Source organism: Macaca fascicularis, chromosome 2 (assembly GCF_037993035.2).
Source record: "Macaca fascicularis isolate 582-1 chromosome 2, T2T-MFA8v1.1".
Taxonomy (NCBI): domain Eukaryota; kingdom Metazoa; phylum Chordata; class Mammalia; order Primates; family Cercopithecidae; genus Macaca; species Macaca fascicularis.
The window spans coordinates 86895240-86913127 of NC_088376.1; the positions used below are offsets into that span (position 1 = coordinate 86895240).

Here is a 17888-nt window from a genome sequence, read left to right on the forward strand (position 1 = left end):
TGTGATGCACTTCCCCGTGAGGAACTGGAACCTTGTACAACTCATGTAGCTGCACCTTCTGGGGCCAAGCTAATGTAGTTCCCTGTGTTCCAGGGAATCAGAGACATGACTGAACTGTGCCATCTCATCCTCCAAGCCAAATAGCTGCAAAAACTCAGCTTCCTGGAACTGGACTAGACCCCTGAAGTCCAAGCTGCTGAGATTCCCTGACTCCCCAGGAAGTGAGGTTAACACTGTACTGCTCCCTACCAACTGGTGCCCAAGCCACAAATGTGTACCATTCCTTGGTACTTACTCCTGTTGCACTTGGATTCACAGCCTAAACTCTTGCTGTGTCCTACCATCTCAAGGTCCAAAGTCACCATTGTGTGGTACCCCAATCCCCTGGGGCTTGAGTTGCTGCTGTGCCCTGTTAGCTCTGGGACCAGAACTGTAGCTATGCCCTGATCTCCAGAACCCAAGCTTTGAGACCACACTTTTCTCCCAAAGCCATGTCAATGCTGCACCCTTCCTCCCAAAGTCAAACTCATAGCTATATCCCTGCTCCCAAGGCCTGAGATGTGGGGATGAGCCTCAGAGTCACACACCCTGGTTTTGTTGGTGATAGATATCCACCCATGCCTTGGAGAGTGAATCTTCATCTCATGGTTTCAACATAATAAGGGCTATTTGTGAAAATCCTACAGCTAACATCATAATTAATGGGGATAAACTGAAAGCCCTTCTATTAAGATCAAGTACCAAGCAAGGATGACCACTCTCACCACTTCTGTTCACAACAGTACTAGAAGTACTAGCAAGAACAATCAGACAAGAAGAGAAAATCTTCAAATAGGAAAGAAATGTGTAAAATTATCTGTATTTGCACATGACACAATCCCCTATGTAGAAAGCCCCAAAGATTGCACAAAGAAACTTTTAGAACCAATAAATAAATTCGGTAAAGTTTCAGGATACAAAATCAATGTACACAAATCAGTAACATTCTCTACACAAATATTGACATAGTTGAAAAAGAAATCAAGGAAAAAAATCTATGTACAATCATCAAAAAATAAAATAATTAAGAATAAGCCTAAGGAGGTAAAAGTTTCTTACACTGTAAACTATGTAACATTAATGAAGGAAACTTATGACAAGTAAATTGAGAGATATTCCATGCTCTTGGATCAGAAAAATCAAAATTGTTAAAGTGCGCTTACTATCTAAGACAATATACAGATTCAGTGCAATTCCTATCAAGATACCAAAAACATTCTTCACAGAAGTAGAAAACACATCCTCGAATTCACATGGAATAATAAAAGACCTTGAATAACTAAAGTAATTCTGATCAGGATATTACAATTCTTGATTTAAAATTATATTATAAAACTATAGTAATCAAAATGGTATGAAACTAGAATAGAAACAGACACAGGGAACAGAAAAAGACACAGTGAAACAAAACAGACAGTCCATAAATAAACCCAATCATATGTAGTGAAATTGTCTGCCAAGTTTGACAAGGATGCCAAGAATGCACAGTGGAGAAAGGACAGTCTTTTCAATAAATGGTGCTGGAGAAATTGGATCCTTATCTTACATCATACACAAAAATCAACTTAAAATGAATAAAAGACTTAAACATAAGATCTGAAACCATGAAACTCCGGGAAGAGTACGTAGGGGGAAAGCTCATTGACGTTGGCCTTGGCAATAATTTTTTTTATATTACATGAAAACTTCAGACTACAGAAACAAAAATAATTAAATAGTACTACATCGAAGTAAACATCATCTGTATATAGCAAAGGAAACATCAGCAGAATGAAGCAACAACCTACAGCTTTGGGTAAGATATTTGGAAGCCATATCTCTGTTAAGGGGTTAATATCAACATTTATAAAGAACTTACACAACTGAATATCAGAAAAAAAAACAAGCATTAAAAATGGGCAAAGAAAATGAAGGACAAGGAAAACATAAAATGGCCAGCAGGTAAATGAAAAGGTGCTTAGCATCATTAATTATCAGGGATATGCAAGTCAAAATCACTATGATATATCAACTCACACCTGTTAGGATGCCCGTTATCCAAAAGTCAAGAGATAATAAATGTTGGCAAGGGTGTGAAGAAAAGAGGACTCTTGATGGCAGTGTAGATTGGTGCAGTCATTATGGAAAACAATATGGTACCAGAAGTGTGGCAGTTACCAGGAGAAAATCAAAAGATGTAGGTCAGAGAATGAAAATTAACCAATATGTAGAATGAACAAGTCTAGAAATCAGATGTATAACACAAAAACTATGGTTAATAACATTGTGCTGTATTTGGAATTTTTGCTATATGAGAAGATTTTAGCTGCTCTTGCCACAAAAAAGGAGGGAGGGCTAACTATGTGAGATGATGAATATGTTAATTTGTTTCACTGCAGTAACCATTTTACTCTTTATATGTGTCCTCTAATATCATGTTGCATACCTTAAATATAGAAATTATTTTTTAATAAAGTCCCAAATATTATAGCCGATGCAGGCACATTCAAATAGTTGAGGCAATAAAAACTGAATATAGTCAAGTAATCAGGAATTGGTAGAAGTGTTGAGGCTTTATGGAGGGCATCACAAATTCATTGTAGAGCAGAGTTGGATCAATATTTTTATAAGAGATAACATAGGATGTACTGGTCATGGAAATGTTCTAATTTTGGAAGGAGGAAATTGGAGAGAGCAGAGGGGCAGTTGTCAAAAATGATGTCAGGGATTTGTCTCCATATGGTATCCACAATACTAACCCCAGAAAGCACACCCTGAATGATATTTTTGTGTATGGGAGAAATATTTGATGGAAGCCGAGAGGAGAGAAGCTTAACTCTGTCAAGGATATTAAGAAAGGCTTTGCTGAGCAATAAAGTTTATTTGATCCCCAAAAGATATAAGGTATGCATTTTGGTTTTATTTTATAGCAACCATTGTTTTGGAGAGAGTGTGTAAGGCTAAACCTTTTGAGTAACAAAGATTCTCATTGATTTCTTTAAGAAGTTTGTGGAAAACACAAGACTAATTAGATCACACTTGAAATCTTGAAGTAAGACAGTTCTTATCTATTTATAAGAAAATAGTGGGTTTAAGAGTATCCCATGGAAAGCTTCTCCAACAGTGATTTACTTTACATTATTGTGTAATCAGTAATCTCCCAAATAAACACATTTGTTCTCCCCAAAATGAAATAATTTTAAGGTCCTTTCTAAAAATAAAGACTGAAAGTGTCAGTTAGCTATATAATTGATTAATTTATTTTGGAATGAAACTTATTTGGGTTGTGCATGTTTTAATTTCCCTTCTATTATTCTTTTTTTTTTTTTTTCAATTTTATAACTTTATTTGATGTATTTGATGATCAGCGATTAGTTCTCATCCACATTGACTGTCTGTAGATTTTTGAAAGTGGTAACAGGTACATAGGTAACCAAAGTATAGAGCTTGTTTGGTGAATCTTCATCCTCATTACGTTTTCTGGACAGCCGCACACGAATTCGGTATGGGACATTCCTTATTCCTTTGGCCCAGACAGCTTTGTTGAGCCTGGTATCAATGCGCACATCTGGAGTTCCCATCTCCTTCATGGCAAATTTCCGAATCTCTTTGAGTGCCCGAGGGGCACGCTTCTTGAAGCCCACTCCATGGATGCGCTTGTGAATGTTGATGGTGTATTCTCGGGTCACCACCTCGTTGATGGCAGAACGGCCCTTTTTCTTCTCGCCACCCTTCTTTGCGGGAGCCATTCTGCCGGGTCCAAGCTGGAAAGGAAGAGTGCGAAGTATTGTGGGAGAAGGAAAGCCCTCTATTATTCTTAAAATAAGTAAAACAAATATTGCAAACACTTTGGGCTTTACTGGAGTGTTCCTGGAAATTGTTGCAAAGGATATACTTCATCTTGTGGCAAGACAAATTTCAGAGGAAAAAATCTCAGAACTCACATATATTTATCTATAAATAAAATAAAGCTAGTTTTCAAAGTAGTGTTTTACTATTGAACAAAACTACACCTTCACCATCAGAAAATTAAACTTGCTGTCTTAGATTTTTAAGGTTCAGTGCAGTGATTTTTAAAATAAATTAAAATTCTTATGCTATGATAGTATTATATGCTCTACCATTTCACTCATAAATCCATTTTGTCATATTAGTTTCATAGAAGGTCAGTTTTTACCTTTTCACATTTTAATAAATTACTACAAGTCTGTATAATGTATTTGTGTCATCATTTTCTAGAAGATTAGCGGCTAAAATTTGGTTCACAATGTGTAGAGCATTCATTAATTTGCCTTCTGAGTTTCAAATGGATTGGCTACCAAAGGTAGAAAATTGTTCATTAATTTTCTCAGTGGGAAAAATTCATTGCATGGATTTTTATTATAACAACAGTCACTACTTTTGAATTGTTTCTGAATGATGGCTAACAACGATGTTAGCTAGCTATATCTAGAAACCGTTTCTGATGACTCCTATCCAATGTATACTCACCAAATCAGTAGTTGTTTTGTTTACTGAAATAATGCTTTATGAATGTATTGATAATTTTTAACGTTATCCAAGGCAATTTTGAAATCTAAGGATTTTGATCAGTTTAAAATGTTTAGTATAGCCAAAATATAATTTAGAAAACTGCACATTTTAGAGTTGAAATAGACCTTGGAGATTAACTGATTTATACATTTTTTTTCAGGTACAAAATGAGACTAAAATAGAGTATGAGACTTTTTCAAATTCACACACTTATCACTGGATTTGAAATAATAAAAGACTAATACTCTACTTAGATTGTTGTTGTTTTGAAAGTCACCTGACTTTTGTAGTCTTTATATTTTTAATCTACAAAATGTCAGGGATACTTATTTAAGCAAATGTGGTAGAACAGCAACAAAATCAAATGTCAGAAACCCTATATAGATTCCAGATCTACCACTTGTTAGTTGTGTGTGTGTTTTTTTTCAAATTATTTACATTCTCTGAGCCTTGGTTGTCTTATTGTAAAATGGGGACTCATGAGCTCACAGAACTACTTTAGGTAGAAGATATAATGATAGATATGAAAGTACTAATTTTAGAGGGTTTATCTCAAGAAGAACTTAACTATTCCTCTACACAGGCCCTTATGCATGTGTATTGGTCAGAAAGATGAAAAAACAACCATTCCAAAATTAGCCTACTTTCAGGCCAAAAAAATGGTCTCTGTGAATATCCTACATAGACATTGACTCATTACATACTGTTATGGCCCCTTTTTTATGAAATGGAGGGGAGATAAGAAATAACTTCACCACTTTCTCTCTTCTCTTTCACAATATAGCCTACCCTATCCTTACCCCATTCCATACCCCTCTACCTGTTTCAAGTATTAGAGACAGTCTCCAAAATTACTTAATTAAAAAAAAAAAAAAAAAAAAAAACTCCACTAGGCACTGCTTTGTTTTAGAGGAGTTTTAGTTCTTTTGCTATTTTATTAATATACTACTTTGAATTTCAAAATAGAACAGGTGTTTTTTGGCTCTGTTTTTAGCAGATAGAAAAGCACTGGACATTAAGCAAAAGTTTATTTAGAATACACAAGATAGAAAAAATATACAAAAACATTAGTTGCTATTTAATGAAACTTAATGTGACTAAACATAATACCATTAGGACTTTTAACAGACAAAAATAGATAATTTGTGTGCAAAGTGCTAGCAGCCCTTTCTTGGAGCATAGAAATTACATGTATATCTTCAAGTGACTGAAAAATATGTCCTACATGTACATGTGTTGGTGTGTGAAAACTGAAGTGCAGAATGTCATTGTGAAGAATTTTGTTAAAATATTTTGCCTAAAATTTAATACCTCATGTTATAGAAGCAGATTATATATATATATATATGTATATATATATATATAATTTTCAAACTAAGACTTTTAATTAAATGATTTTTTTACATTGGAACCAAAGCTAACAGGTTGAATGAAATTTTGCTTATGGCATCTGTTGCCATTTTTAGTAGGTGATTAGTCATTTTCTTTTTCTTGCAAGTATTTGACAGAAACTAAAACAGAGATGAATCATAGTTTCAAGCTGTTGCTCACCTCATCTGTACCAAAAAGGAGAGCCTAGAAATCATCCCAACAAATCTAAGAACTAAATTCTGAAAATGCCTTAAGGGGTTTGACAGAAGTATTTAGCAATATGAAAATTACAGTAATCTGTCACGTCAACTTTTAATGAAAGGTAGGCTATATGGAAACATAGATATAATGTAGTAAGAAAAACCCCAGTGAAAATCTTTCTGAACGTATGAAAACATATTTGCCTCTATAAATACGGAGTTGTTATTGGGTCAAGTTTTATAGAAGAGGAGTCCTTAATGATCAGGAGTTTATTATGCAGCTTAGATGATGTATTTTTTAAATTCATAGCATTAATAATCATGGCTCAATTGATGTGTATTTACAATATAATTGTTGTATTAACATACACATTTAAGAATCATGTTTTGTTCAAGTTGTTAAGATTTTTTTTTTCTATTTAAGGAACCACATCCTTGTAATTCTGAATTAGTTATATTAAGAGTATCAAATCATTTAATAGTGAAGTTTTTCCCCAAGAAATTTAAAATTTCTTGGGAAATTTAAAATTATACAAGAGTCATGCCATTTTGTAAGAGTTAAATTTGGCTGGAGTCACCATTTAATCAATGTAGTATTATTCCCTTCATTCTTGAGCTAAGTGGGACTTTAACTTAATTTTTAATTCTCTCTCTCTGTCTTTCCTCTAAGACTATATAATTCTTATAAATATGCACATGACCAGGTTAATTCCGCATGGAACTATCATTTATGCCAGTAATGATAATTTATTTGGATAATTGAAAGTGCAAGAGACTCTAATAATGTCTACTTTCCAATCACTTTTTAAATTCATTTAAATATATTTTGGAGAACCTACTGTGTGCCAAGTGTTGCTCAGGGTGCTAGGGGGAGGGGCAGTGAATAAAACAATCCCCTGATTTTACAACACTTACACTCTAGTGGAAGAAGGGAGATAGTAAGCAAATAAATGAGTTAATATATCATATGTTAGATGATGAAACGTTATGAAAAAATAAGTTATGGAAAAACAACCATTTTGAGATGGAGCGGGTGGTGAAGAGGGGTTGCTGGATAATTGTTTATATAGGATGATATGTAAAGGTAGATATATAGACGCAAAAGAATAAATGGAAGGGAGGGCACAAGCCATGGGAATAACTATTTGAAAAGTATTTCAGTCAATACCCTGACATGGGAACGTATGTGACTTATTAAAGATTAGCAAGGGATTCTGAAGGTGATGAATGCAAAGAGGTAAAAAAGAAGCAGATCGTATATGCGTTTTGAATTAGGTCTATAGATCTATGCTCAAAGATCATCTATCAGAAGGACATTTATATATCATCCTATACTGGCATAAATTATTGTTCCATGTTGAATTTATTGTTATGAGCCTGAAGGCTTTCATGGGTTTTTAAAGTAACAGTGATGGTATCTTCAATGGTATAATCCTTCCAGACATTCATGATGTCTCTATTCTTCCAGACATTCCTGATGTTCTCTCCTATAGCATTGGCAGTTCTTTCCATAAAGTACCATGTGTAATGAGCTTTAAAGATCCTTATGACCCCCTGATCTAGAGACTGAATTAAGAGGTTATGTTTAGAGGCAACTAGATTATTTTAATGCCTTTGATGTTAAGCCCATGGGGTTTGGGTGGCTAAGGGTATTGTTCAATATTAAATAAACTTTAAAAGATTGTCCCTTACTGGCAAGGTACTTCCTGACTTGACAGTCCATGAGTTGATGGAAACAATCCAGAAAAAGGGATTCTCATCATCCAGGCCGTCTTTTGTATAATCAAAACCGTTGTTTATCTTTTCCTTCAAGGTTTGGGAGTTAGAAACTTAATAGAGAAGGGAAGTCCTGATCATAAACCTGATTGTATTTCCACAAAACCATACAGTTAGCTTATTTCTTTCTGCCTTAAATCCTGGTGCACACTTCTGTTCCTTAGTAGTAAATGTCCTTTGTAGCATTGTTTTCCATATGGGGCACTTTCATCAGCATTAAAAACCTCTTTAGGAAGATATCCTTTCTCCAGGCATCTTGCTAGTGATATCTGGAAGCTCTTCCATTGTCTCTTGACAATGAGACAGGAGAAAGTGCTTCTCCTGTTGTCTTGGTATTTTTAAAGTCAAATCTCTTTCTAAAATTATTAAACCATCCTTAGCTGGCATTAAATTCTTCAGCTTTAGACTATTCACCTTCCTTTTGCTTTAAGTTTTTATACACTGACTTTGTATTTTCTCAAACTGTATTATTCTATAGATATGCCTTTCTTACTGTAATCTTGCACCCACATAAAAGTTGCATTTTTAATATAAGGTAAAAATTTAAAGCATTAAATTCTTCAGCTTTAGACTATTCACTTTCTTTTTGCTTTAAGTTTTTATACAGTGACTTTGCATTTTCTCAAACTGTATTATTCTATAGATATGCCTTTCTTACTATAATATTGCACCCACATAAAAGTTGCATTTTTAATATGAGGTAAAAAGGTATTTCACAAAAAGTACAAGATTTTTGCACCTGCTGACATAGCTGCAGTAATGGTTTCACGAATTTCCTTTTCCTTTTTAACAATAGTTCTTACACTGGATTCATTTGTCTTGAAATGGAAAGCAATCACAGCTGCAGCCCTCGATCTAGGGTACATATCAAGTAATTCAGCTTTTTTTGTGTAATGTCATGTATTTTCCCTGCTTCTTGGGAGCAATTTTGGCATCATTAGTGACACTTTTTATGGGTCATGGTATCATTCCAGGTTTATGGTATTGCACTAAAAAATAAGAAAAAAATAGGTGAGAACCATAAGGGGTCATTTTTTACTGCAATATGCAATTTACTGGAGAGAGAAAGTGCTCACACAGAGATGAGTAGCATTACATTACATTTTAAATGGATACTTGCAACACTTAAGGCCCTGTGCAATAGCAACAGGAGGTGTCCACAAAATTATTTCAGTAATAGAATATGTACTACAATTAATTTTACGCAGTTATGTTTTAAGTCTGTATATGTCTGTATTTGTTTACATCTCTGTTAACTGTGAATGAGCCCATGTAGAGTCCGTAAGTTTTTGTGTGCATATGTTTTAATAAATTAAAACTTTTTATAATAGTTTTGTGTACGTTTTATGGTAGTAAATGATAAAATAGACTGTATCTATATATATTTTATGCATTCATGACATAGCTTTTTTTCTATATTTCTAGACTATGCAATTAGTCTGTGAAGTTTTTCAGATTGTCACAAATCTCCAAAAATTTTTCCAATATATTTATTGAAAAAAAAATCTGTATTTGAGGGGACACACCCTTTCAAATCTGTGTTGTTCAGGGGCCAACTGTGTACATGGTTGAGAACTTTGAGGCACAAGAAAAAGAACTGATTTTTTGTAAGATTGTCCAACCTTTAATTAGTAATAAACATTAATTAATTATTAAGATTTGTCAAACAACTCCTATACACCAAGCATTCTTATCAACATCAGAAACATAGATACAGACCAAACTATCTGACATCAGGAACAGACTGTGTGACAAATATGAATTCAGGTGATTTACATGGGAGGTATCAGGAAGCTCTTGTAGAGAAATATGGAATTGAGAATAAAGGTAGGAAGCCAACAAGAATGCAATATTGAGAAAATTACCACTGAGGGCAGGTGAGGGTCACTCTAGCTGGTGAACCCTGCAACGCAGTGCGGAAAAGTGCTTCTTGAATTTTCCATGAGATATTTGTGGGAAAGTACAGTTACAGTACTTTCTTTTATTAAAATATAAATATCTAATCTGTTATAGAAGATTTTTTGATGCTTTAAAAAATTAGATTTAACATAAACGAAATTACCCTGTAAAATTAATATAAAAGTTTTGAATCCCTTGCTTTTAATATCTGTATTTACTTAATCATAGATCAATAACAAACCATTATCAGAACATATTTGGAATAACACAAATAACACATATTTGGAATAACAACATTGAATATGCCTTAAAGTTGTTCCTCAGTGCTCACTCCTAGCAAGGACGACGTAAAAACTTATATTCGAGATAAATATGAAATTCTAAGAATCTAGTACCTTTCCTAGTTATAGAATTTTAATTTTATATTCATGTAAACTGTGAAGGAGATTATTTTTAATGTTTAAAAGTACATTTTTTTCTATTCCTAAATATTACTTCATACCTCTAACCTTTACCTGGATTAATGTCTATTGTACACATGTACAGTATTTTATGTAATCATTAGTTCCCAAAATTTACAACTGAAGCATAAAATTAGATACCTTGTTAAATATGTATAAATAAATATACAAATATATGAAATCTACCTGCAGGCTTCTAGGATTTATACACTCACATAAATCCAATATAAGTCAGTACCTTCTCCACAGTGCTGGAGCTTCTTACTCACTTTGCCTTGAAATGATAATGTTGAAGGAGGGTTGCAGTGACAAACTACAAACATGCTGTGAGGGAATAAAGTTAAAGAAAAGGAGTTTCCACAACTTTCTAGGCTGAAACTTTTGGTTATACTGACAAGAAACCTGGCAAGTACTTTCAAGCTAAAATACTTAGCAGATTATTTTTTCATTTTAAGGGCAGATTTTTTTCCCCAAAAAACTCTGAGGATTTTCATAAGATCACCATTATTTTTTATGTAAAATAAATACAGTGAGCTTTGCTAATTAGGTAGTATCCAGGTGATTCATGCACCTCAAAAATAGGACCTATTTGCTGTTTTCATCAGAAGCTCAGAACTCTCAGATTAGTTGTTACTCAGTGTATATTTGCATCTGGACATTGTAGACTTTAAGGAATGTTTCAATAAATAGTTTTAAGTAAAGCATCATGTTAGATGCTATACAATTATTTTGCCTTTGAAAAGGGATTGTATTCACCAGCAGGGTATGTGGTTTTATGTCTGGAGATAAAAGTGAAGGTGGCTGCTGCCAAAAGAGCACAGCGCTTTCTCCAAGGCCTCTTTTGAATGACACTGAAGGTGGAATGGTTCTCAGCTCAAGTGTGGTTGTTCTCTCTGGATTTATGCTTCATCTAGCAGGAGACAAGTTGAACTGTAGTTAGACATGTCTGAAGGTAGAAAAAGCAGGTTATATTCTCAGTATCTTTTTTCCTCTGCTGTCTTTAGAAGTCACATATAACTCTTGGGAGAGTATGTTGCTGCTACTTCTTGATACCATGCTTTACTCCTATCTAAAATTTTCATACTGTGCTAGGTTATAATCCTCTTTTTACATATAATATGTTAATAATGTTTGAAAACATCCAAGGGATGAGACTGTGCGTGTGCCTATGTACTATTGCAGAACTATCTGCTTACACATTTGCAAGCAAATTGTAAGTATCAAATTAGTATTTGTTATGTGAATGACTAGATGAATGAATAAATGTTCACTAAGGACTACGGTGCATACACTGCGTGGAGGGAGAGATCAGAATTCACAGGTGTCCCTGGCCTCCCTGTTCGGCTTTAGCTTTACTCTTAGTCTCTGTATCTCACATGCGTTACTCCTTGTATGTCCAGGAAAACTGATTGATTTGCTACATTAAGACAGTATCTTCTTAATCTTTTTCTTTGTGTGTGGGGGGGAAGAAATCTTTTTTTTTTTTTTTTTTTTTTTTCCTTAGTCCATCTGAAGCAAAGTTGGTATTCCCAGGAGACTGTGGGAAAAAATAATACAGGTTAACCCAAAAGCAAATGCATAGGCTTGGAAATAAATGCTCTTTCAGACTGCTACTTCCAAAAGTCCAACTTAACATTAGTTCAGCTGGCATGGTTCTGTCCATTTCAAAGGCTCTTGATACCCTGCTCAACCCTTCCCAAATCCTGTCACCATCAATTTGTTTGAAACTAGCTACATTAAGCTGTTTTTACTTTTGCTTAAGCTTTGCTTCTTCATTTATTATTTTACATGACTCAATGGGCTACGACTGTTTGAAAAGGTTATGCCTCTAGTGGGCCACAACTGTGTTCTTGATTTTAGCCTGAAGAATGTTGCTAGTTCCTAACTCAGTTTAGAACCATGATGATTGACATTTCATAAAACAAATAGGATAAAATCCTTTCTCACCAGGTTAACTAATTTGTCTCTTTTTTTTTTCTTTAAGTAATCCTGGTTTTTTTCAAGCAAAAAAAAAATGAAGAGCACAATATAATTGTTACAGCAATAATAAAATAAAAAGCAACAGGAGGGTTATTTTCCTACAATTCATAAAAGGATAAAAAGCAACAGGAGGGTTATTTTCCTACAATTTATAAAAGGATAAAATTATTTCCGTAATTGTAGGAGGAGAATAAAAGGAAACTCACTGCCTAATATTGTGTCCATTCCAAACATGTCTATCAATATATCATCTTAGATGTTTCCTGATTATCTCCAGAATCAGTTTCTAAAATGCTCAACATAATCCCTTTCTCCTTTTCTACTTCCTGTAGCAGTTACTAGAACAACCATCCTCCCAGTAATGGGGGCCAGAATGCTAGGTGTTAAACTTGACTCATATCCAGTGAGACATGAAATCTAATAGCTTCGATTGCCTTAATGTTTTCCCCTATATTTTCTCTGACCATTTTTCTTTCTCATTGTCATGAATTCGGCTTTAATATTTCTTACTCAAGTTACTAAAGAGAGACTCTTCCCTGAAAACTTTTCTTGATATAGTTTCTTTCTAAAACGCAAAACAGGTCATGACTCTCAAATGTTCCCATTGCCTATAAAAGGCCAAATTTAAATTCCAGACTATACTGTACTTAACATTACCTCTTCAACTTGATTTCTTACCATATTCCTTCAATCCCATCCAACTCACATTATCCTAGTATTTTTCGCTTGACTCTTCTACGTGTTCTTTCCCAGGCTAACTTTTACAGATGCCTTAAAACAGCACAGATAGCACCTCTTCCGTGAAAATCCTTCTCAAAACTCTCATATACTTTTGGAATTAGGTCAAATTGTTCTGTGCTCCCATAACACTTCATTTCTTTCTCTCTCTAATAATACAATGATTTTGCTTTTTAAATGTCTGTGTACCTGTGGAATATAAAATCCCTGAAGGTTGGGACCACATCTTAACTTTATGTATCTCTAGTGCCTAACCCTTTCCCCAGGCAGATCAGATATGCTCCCTAATGTTTGTGGAAAACCACCACCACAAGAAGAGTAGATATATGGTTGATGAAAACATGTCGTAGTTGATAAACATTAAATACTAGTTGTATGTATGCTTACACTTTAGTTATATAAGTCTTCCCACCCCCATCAGTAGCTAAAATATGTTCCAACTATTTAGTGATCTTCTACAAGTTTATTAAATAATTTTTCCCCTATGGAAAACCATGTTATGATTATTTTCTATTCCATTATTTCATGATTCACATATTCACATATCATGATTCTCATGGAATAATTACACTTTTAAACTTCAGATTATACATATGAAAAACAATAAGACATTTTAACTAGGTTCGACAGTAAAAACAAATCATTTCAGACATTTCATCTTTGTCGTGTTACACTGTTGCTCCAAGAACAGAACTTTATTTAGATTTTTTTCAATTCTTCTTTAAATAACCATATTCTTTTAACTTTGTACACTAATTTCCTTTTGTATGCTTTCTACCATCTGCTGTGTGTCTCTTTCTCACTTAAGTATCATTGCTTTGCCTAAGTAGCTAGTTATTCAGTTGAGGGTACTTATTTGGAAAACAACAACAACAAACCAAATTTGCAAAATTATTTATATGTTGCTAAAGGGAATGGCAGAGAGGAAAACTTGGAGGAGGTAGTGAGATTAATAGAAATACCTATTAATCTGTTCTTTCTAAGAAAGAATACACTTGATTTTATCAATGCATTTCTTAACTTTATATATCATGTACAAGGTACTATCATGTTTTAAGCACTTTACGAATATTTACTTATTCAGTTCACGTCACAGCTCTAAGAGGGTCATTACTATTTATTTTTTTACATACAAAAACTGAGGCACAGACACTTACAGTAGCTTGCCCAATGTGTCAAAGTTGAGGATTTGAGGACTGCCAGTCTGGCCCAAAATCCATATTCCTAATCACTCTGCTTTGATGCCTTCCTTAGGAAGTTGAATTCTGACCAGCTTCCTTTGTCCACTGAGTATTGGACTTCATTTCCAAGTGGTAATGGTGGTCTCCAGACAAAGCAGTTCTGTTGGCCTTGTTGCAGGCTCCTTCTTCCATTTCCCATCTCTCTGATCTATACATCTCTTTCCTTAGTTTAAGAACAGGTCTGATGGTTTGGTGGGTATGCTCTGGCTGTTTAATGCTGGATAAAGGAGTGGGTTCAAGAATGCTTAACATGCTGCATTGTAATGAGAAAGAAATGTCCCACAAAACATGCTAATAGCTTTCCCACTGATCCAAAAAAAAGTGATTTTAGCATGCTTGGCTAACTAGACTCAAAGAACATAGAGATTTAATGATGTATTTTTGTGCTGGTTGGCCTCCTGCCTGGAGGTGGTGCTTTCCAGAGAGCATCAGCTGTGGTAGTATGGAGAGTAACTGGCGGTGGGTGGGGCCCTAGAAGTCCCAAAAGTATATGTCCTTTGTCTCCAGCTACCAGGTTGGGTAGGGAAGGACCATCAGGTGGGGCTGGCCTATGCATGTCTGAGCTCAGACTCTCCTTGGGTGGGTCTTGCTGTGGCAGCTGCAGGGGATGGGGGTGAGGTTCCCAGGTCAATGAAATTGTGTACCTAGGAGGATTATAGCTGCCTCTGATGAGTCATGCAGGCTGTCAGGGAAGTGGGGGAAGGCTGCCAGTTAAGGCCTCATTCACCTCCCATATGAACAAAAGGACCAGTCTCACACCCAACTTCCCTGCCCCAATCCCCCCAAAACAGCCCCAAGTCTGTTTCTAGTTGGTGGGTGAGATGGACTTTAGAACTTGCCCCAGGCTACTCACCTCCCAGCTGCAAAAGGAAAGGGCTGTGTTCTTCCCACAACTGTGGAGTCTGCTCACTGGATTTGCACCCTCCCCTGAGGTCTGGTCAGGAGGCTTCTTGTCCATTTCAAATAATTGTTACAGAGTTCAGCTGGAGATTTACTTCTCCCTGTGGTGTTTCCTGCCCCCTTCACCCTGCTCCTCTGGCCACCGTCCTGATGGATCCCTCTGATGCCAGGCAGGAATTGCCTTCTTTGGGACCCAGCGAGCTCCCAGGGTCTTTCTGCTACTTCCTCTACCCCCGTATTTCACTCGATTTTCTTAATTGACTCAGCTCCAGGTAAGGTCGGAACCTTCTCCCACAAACAGACCTTCAGTTACTCCAGTAGGGATATGTATTTGGGAGAGGAAGCTCTCCCTTTCCCACTTCCACAATAGGAGCACTCATAGTATTGGGGGTGTCTCCTGGGTCCTGCAGGAGCAGTGTGCTTCCTTCAGAGGTTCTGGGAGTCTTCCTGGGATTGCTGGTTTGTTCTTGCAGTTGATCTGGAGCTAAAATTCACAATGCAAGTCTCCTCCCTCTGCTCTGTCCTGAACTGCAACCTAGTCCTGCCTCCTGTCCGCCATGATAATTTCTCATAAATAATATTGATAGACCATTAGCAAGATTAATCAAGAAAAGAAGAGAGAAAATCCAAATAACCTCATTAATAAACAGGAGATATTACAACTGATACCACTGAAATACAAAAGATCATTCAAGGCTACTATGAATAACTTTATGCTAGAAACTAGCATAAACTTTATACATAAACTAGAAAACCTAGAAAGAGGTAGATACATTCCTGGAAAAATACAACCCTCCTAGCTTAAATCAGGAATAATTCAATACCCTGAACATACCAATAACAAGCAGTGAGATTGAAATGGTAATTTAAAAATTACCAACAGAAAAAAGACCAGGGCCCGACGGATTGACAGCAGAAGTCTACCAGACATTCAAAGAATTGGTACCATTACTTTTGACACTATTCCACAAGATAGAGAAAGAAGGAACCCTCCCTAATTCATTCTATGAAGCCAGCATCACCCTAATACCAAAACCAGGAAGGGACATAGCCAAAAAAGAAAACTACAGACCAATATCCTTGATGGACATAGATACTAAAATCCTTAACAAAATGCTAGCTAACAGAATCCAACAATATATGAAAAAGATAATCTGCCATGATCAAGTGGGTTTCATACCAGGGATGTGGGGGTGGTTTAGCATATGCAAGTCAATAAATGTGATACACAACATAAACAAAATTAAAAACAAAAATTACATGATCATCTCAATAGATGCAGAAAAAGACATTTGACAATATCCAGCATTCCTTTATGATTAAAACTGTCTGCAAAATCGGCATACAAGGATCATACCTTAATGTAATAAAATCCATCTATGACAAACCCACAGCCAACAAAATACTGAATGGGGAAAAGCTGAAAGCTGAAAGCGTTCTCTCTGAGGACTGAAACAAGACAAAGATGCTCACCCTTACCACTCCTCTTCAACATAGTACAGGAAGACCTAGCAAGAGCAATTAGACAAGAGAAAAAAAATTAAAATAAAGAGCATCCAAATCAGTAAAGAGGAAGTCAAACTGTCACTGTTTGCTGATGATATGATTGTTTACCCTGAAAATCCCAAGGACTTCCCCAGAAAGCTCCTAGAACCAATACAAGAATTCAGCAAAGTTTCCGGATACAAGATTAATGTACACAAATCAGTCCCTCTTCTATACACCAATGGCAACCAAGCAGAGAATCAAATCAAGAATTCAACCCCTTTTACAATAGCTGCAAAAAAAAAAAAAAAAAAAAAAAAACCAAAAAAAAACAAAAAAAACAACAAAAAAAAACTTAGGAATATACCTAACCAAGGAGTCAAAAGACCTCTACAAGGAAAACTACAAAACACTGCTGAAAGAAATCATAGATGACGCAAACAAATGGAAACACATCCCATGCTCATGGATGGGTAGAATCAATATTGTAAAAATAATCCTACTGCCAAAAGCAATCTACAAATTCAATGTAGTTCCCATCAAAATACCACCATCATTCTTCAAAGAATTAGAAAAAAACAATTCTAAAATTTATGTGGAACCAAAAAAGTCCCCACATAGCCAAATCAAGACTAAGCAAAAAGAACAAATCTAGAGGCATCACACTACCTGATTTCAAACTGTACTATAAAGCCATAGTCACCAAAACAGCATGGTACTGATATAAAAATAGGCACATAAACCAGTAGAACAGAATAGGGAACTCAAACTCAAATACTTACAGCCAACTGATCTTTGAAGAAGCAAACAAAAACATGAAGTGGGGAAAGGACACCCTTTTCAACAAATGGTGCTGGGATAACTGGCAAGCCACAGGTAGGAGAATGAAACTGGATCCTCATTTCTCACATTATACAAAAATCAACTCAAGATGGATTAAGGACTTAAACCTAAGACCTGAAACTACAAAAATTCTAGAAGATAACATTGGAAAAACCCTTCTAGACATTGGCTTAGGCAAGGATTTCATGAACAAGAACCTAAAAGCATAAAAACAAAGATTAATAGTTGGGACTTAATTAAACTAAAGAGCTTTTGCATGACAAAAGGAACCATCAGAAGGTGAAACAGACAACCCACAGAGTGGGAGAAAATCTTCACAATCTGTATATCTGACAAAAGACTAATATCCAGAATCTACAGCAAACTGAAACAAATCAGTAAGAAAACAACAAACAATCCCATCAAAAAGTGAGCTAAGGACATGAGTAGATAATTTGCAAAAG

General features: G+C 35.4%; 2 protein-coding genes across 9 annotated transcripts in view; one reads left to right on the plus strand and one right to left on the minus strand.

Moving 5' to 3' along the window:
- The window catches only part of NAALADL2 (N-acetylated alpha-linked acidic dipeptidase like 2), a 1467871-nt gene that overhangs the window by 817736 nt on the left and 632247 nt on the right, over positions 1–17888 (plus strand). The gene's annotated exons all lie outside the window — the stretch shown is intronic.
- Positions 3335–3791, minus strand: LOC102142503 (large ribosomal subunit protein eL31). Its single transcript, XM_045385075.3, has one exon. The coding sequence runs from the start codon at positions 3765–3767 to the stop codon at positions 3390–3392; it is 378 nt and encodes a 125-aa protein (XP_045241010.2). The 5' UTR covers positions 3768–3791; the 3' UTR covers positions 3335–3389.

Excerpts from the sequence above, each read along its gene's own strand:
- LOC102142503 (XM_045385075.3), bottom strand. The coding sequence starts at position 3,767 with ATGGCTCCCGCAAAGAAGGGTGGCGAGAAGAAAAAGGGCCGTTCTGCC.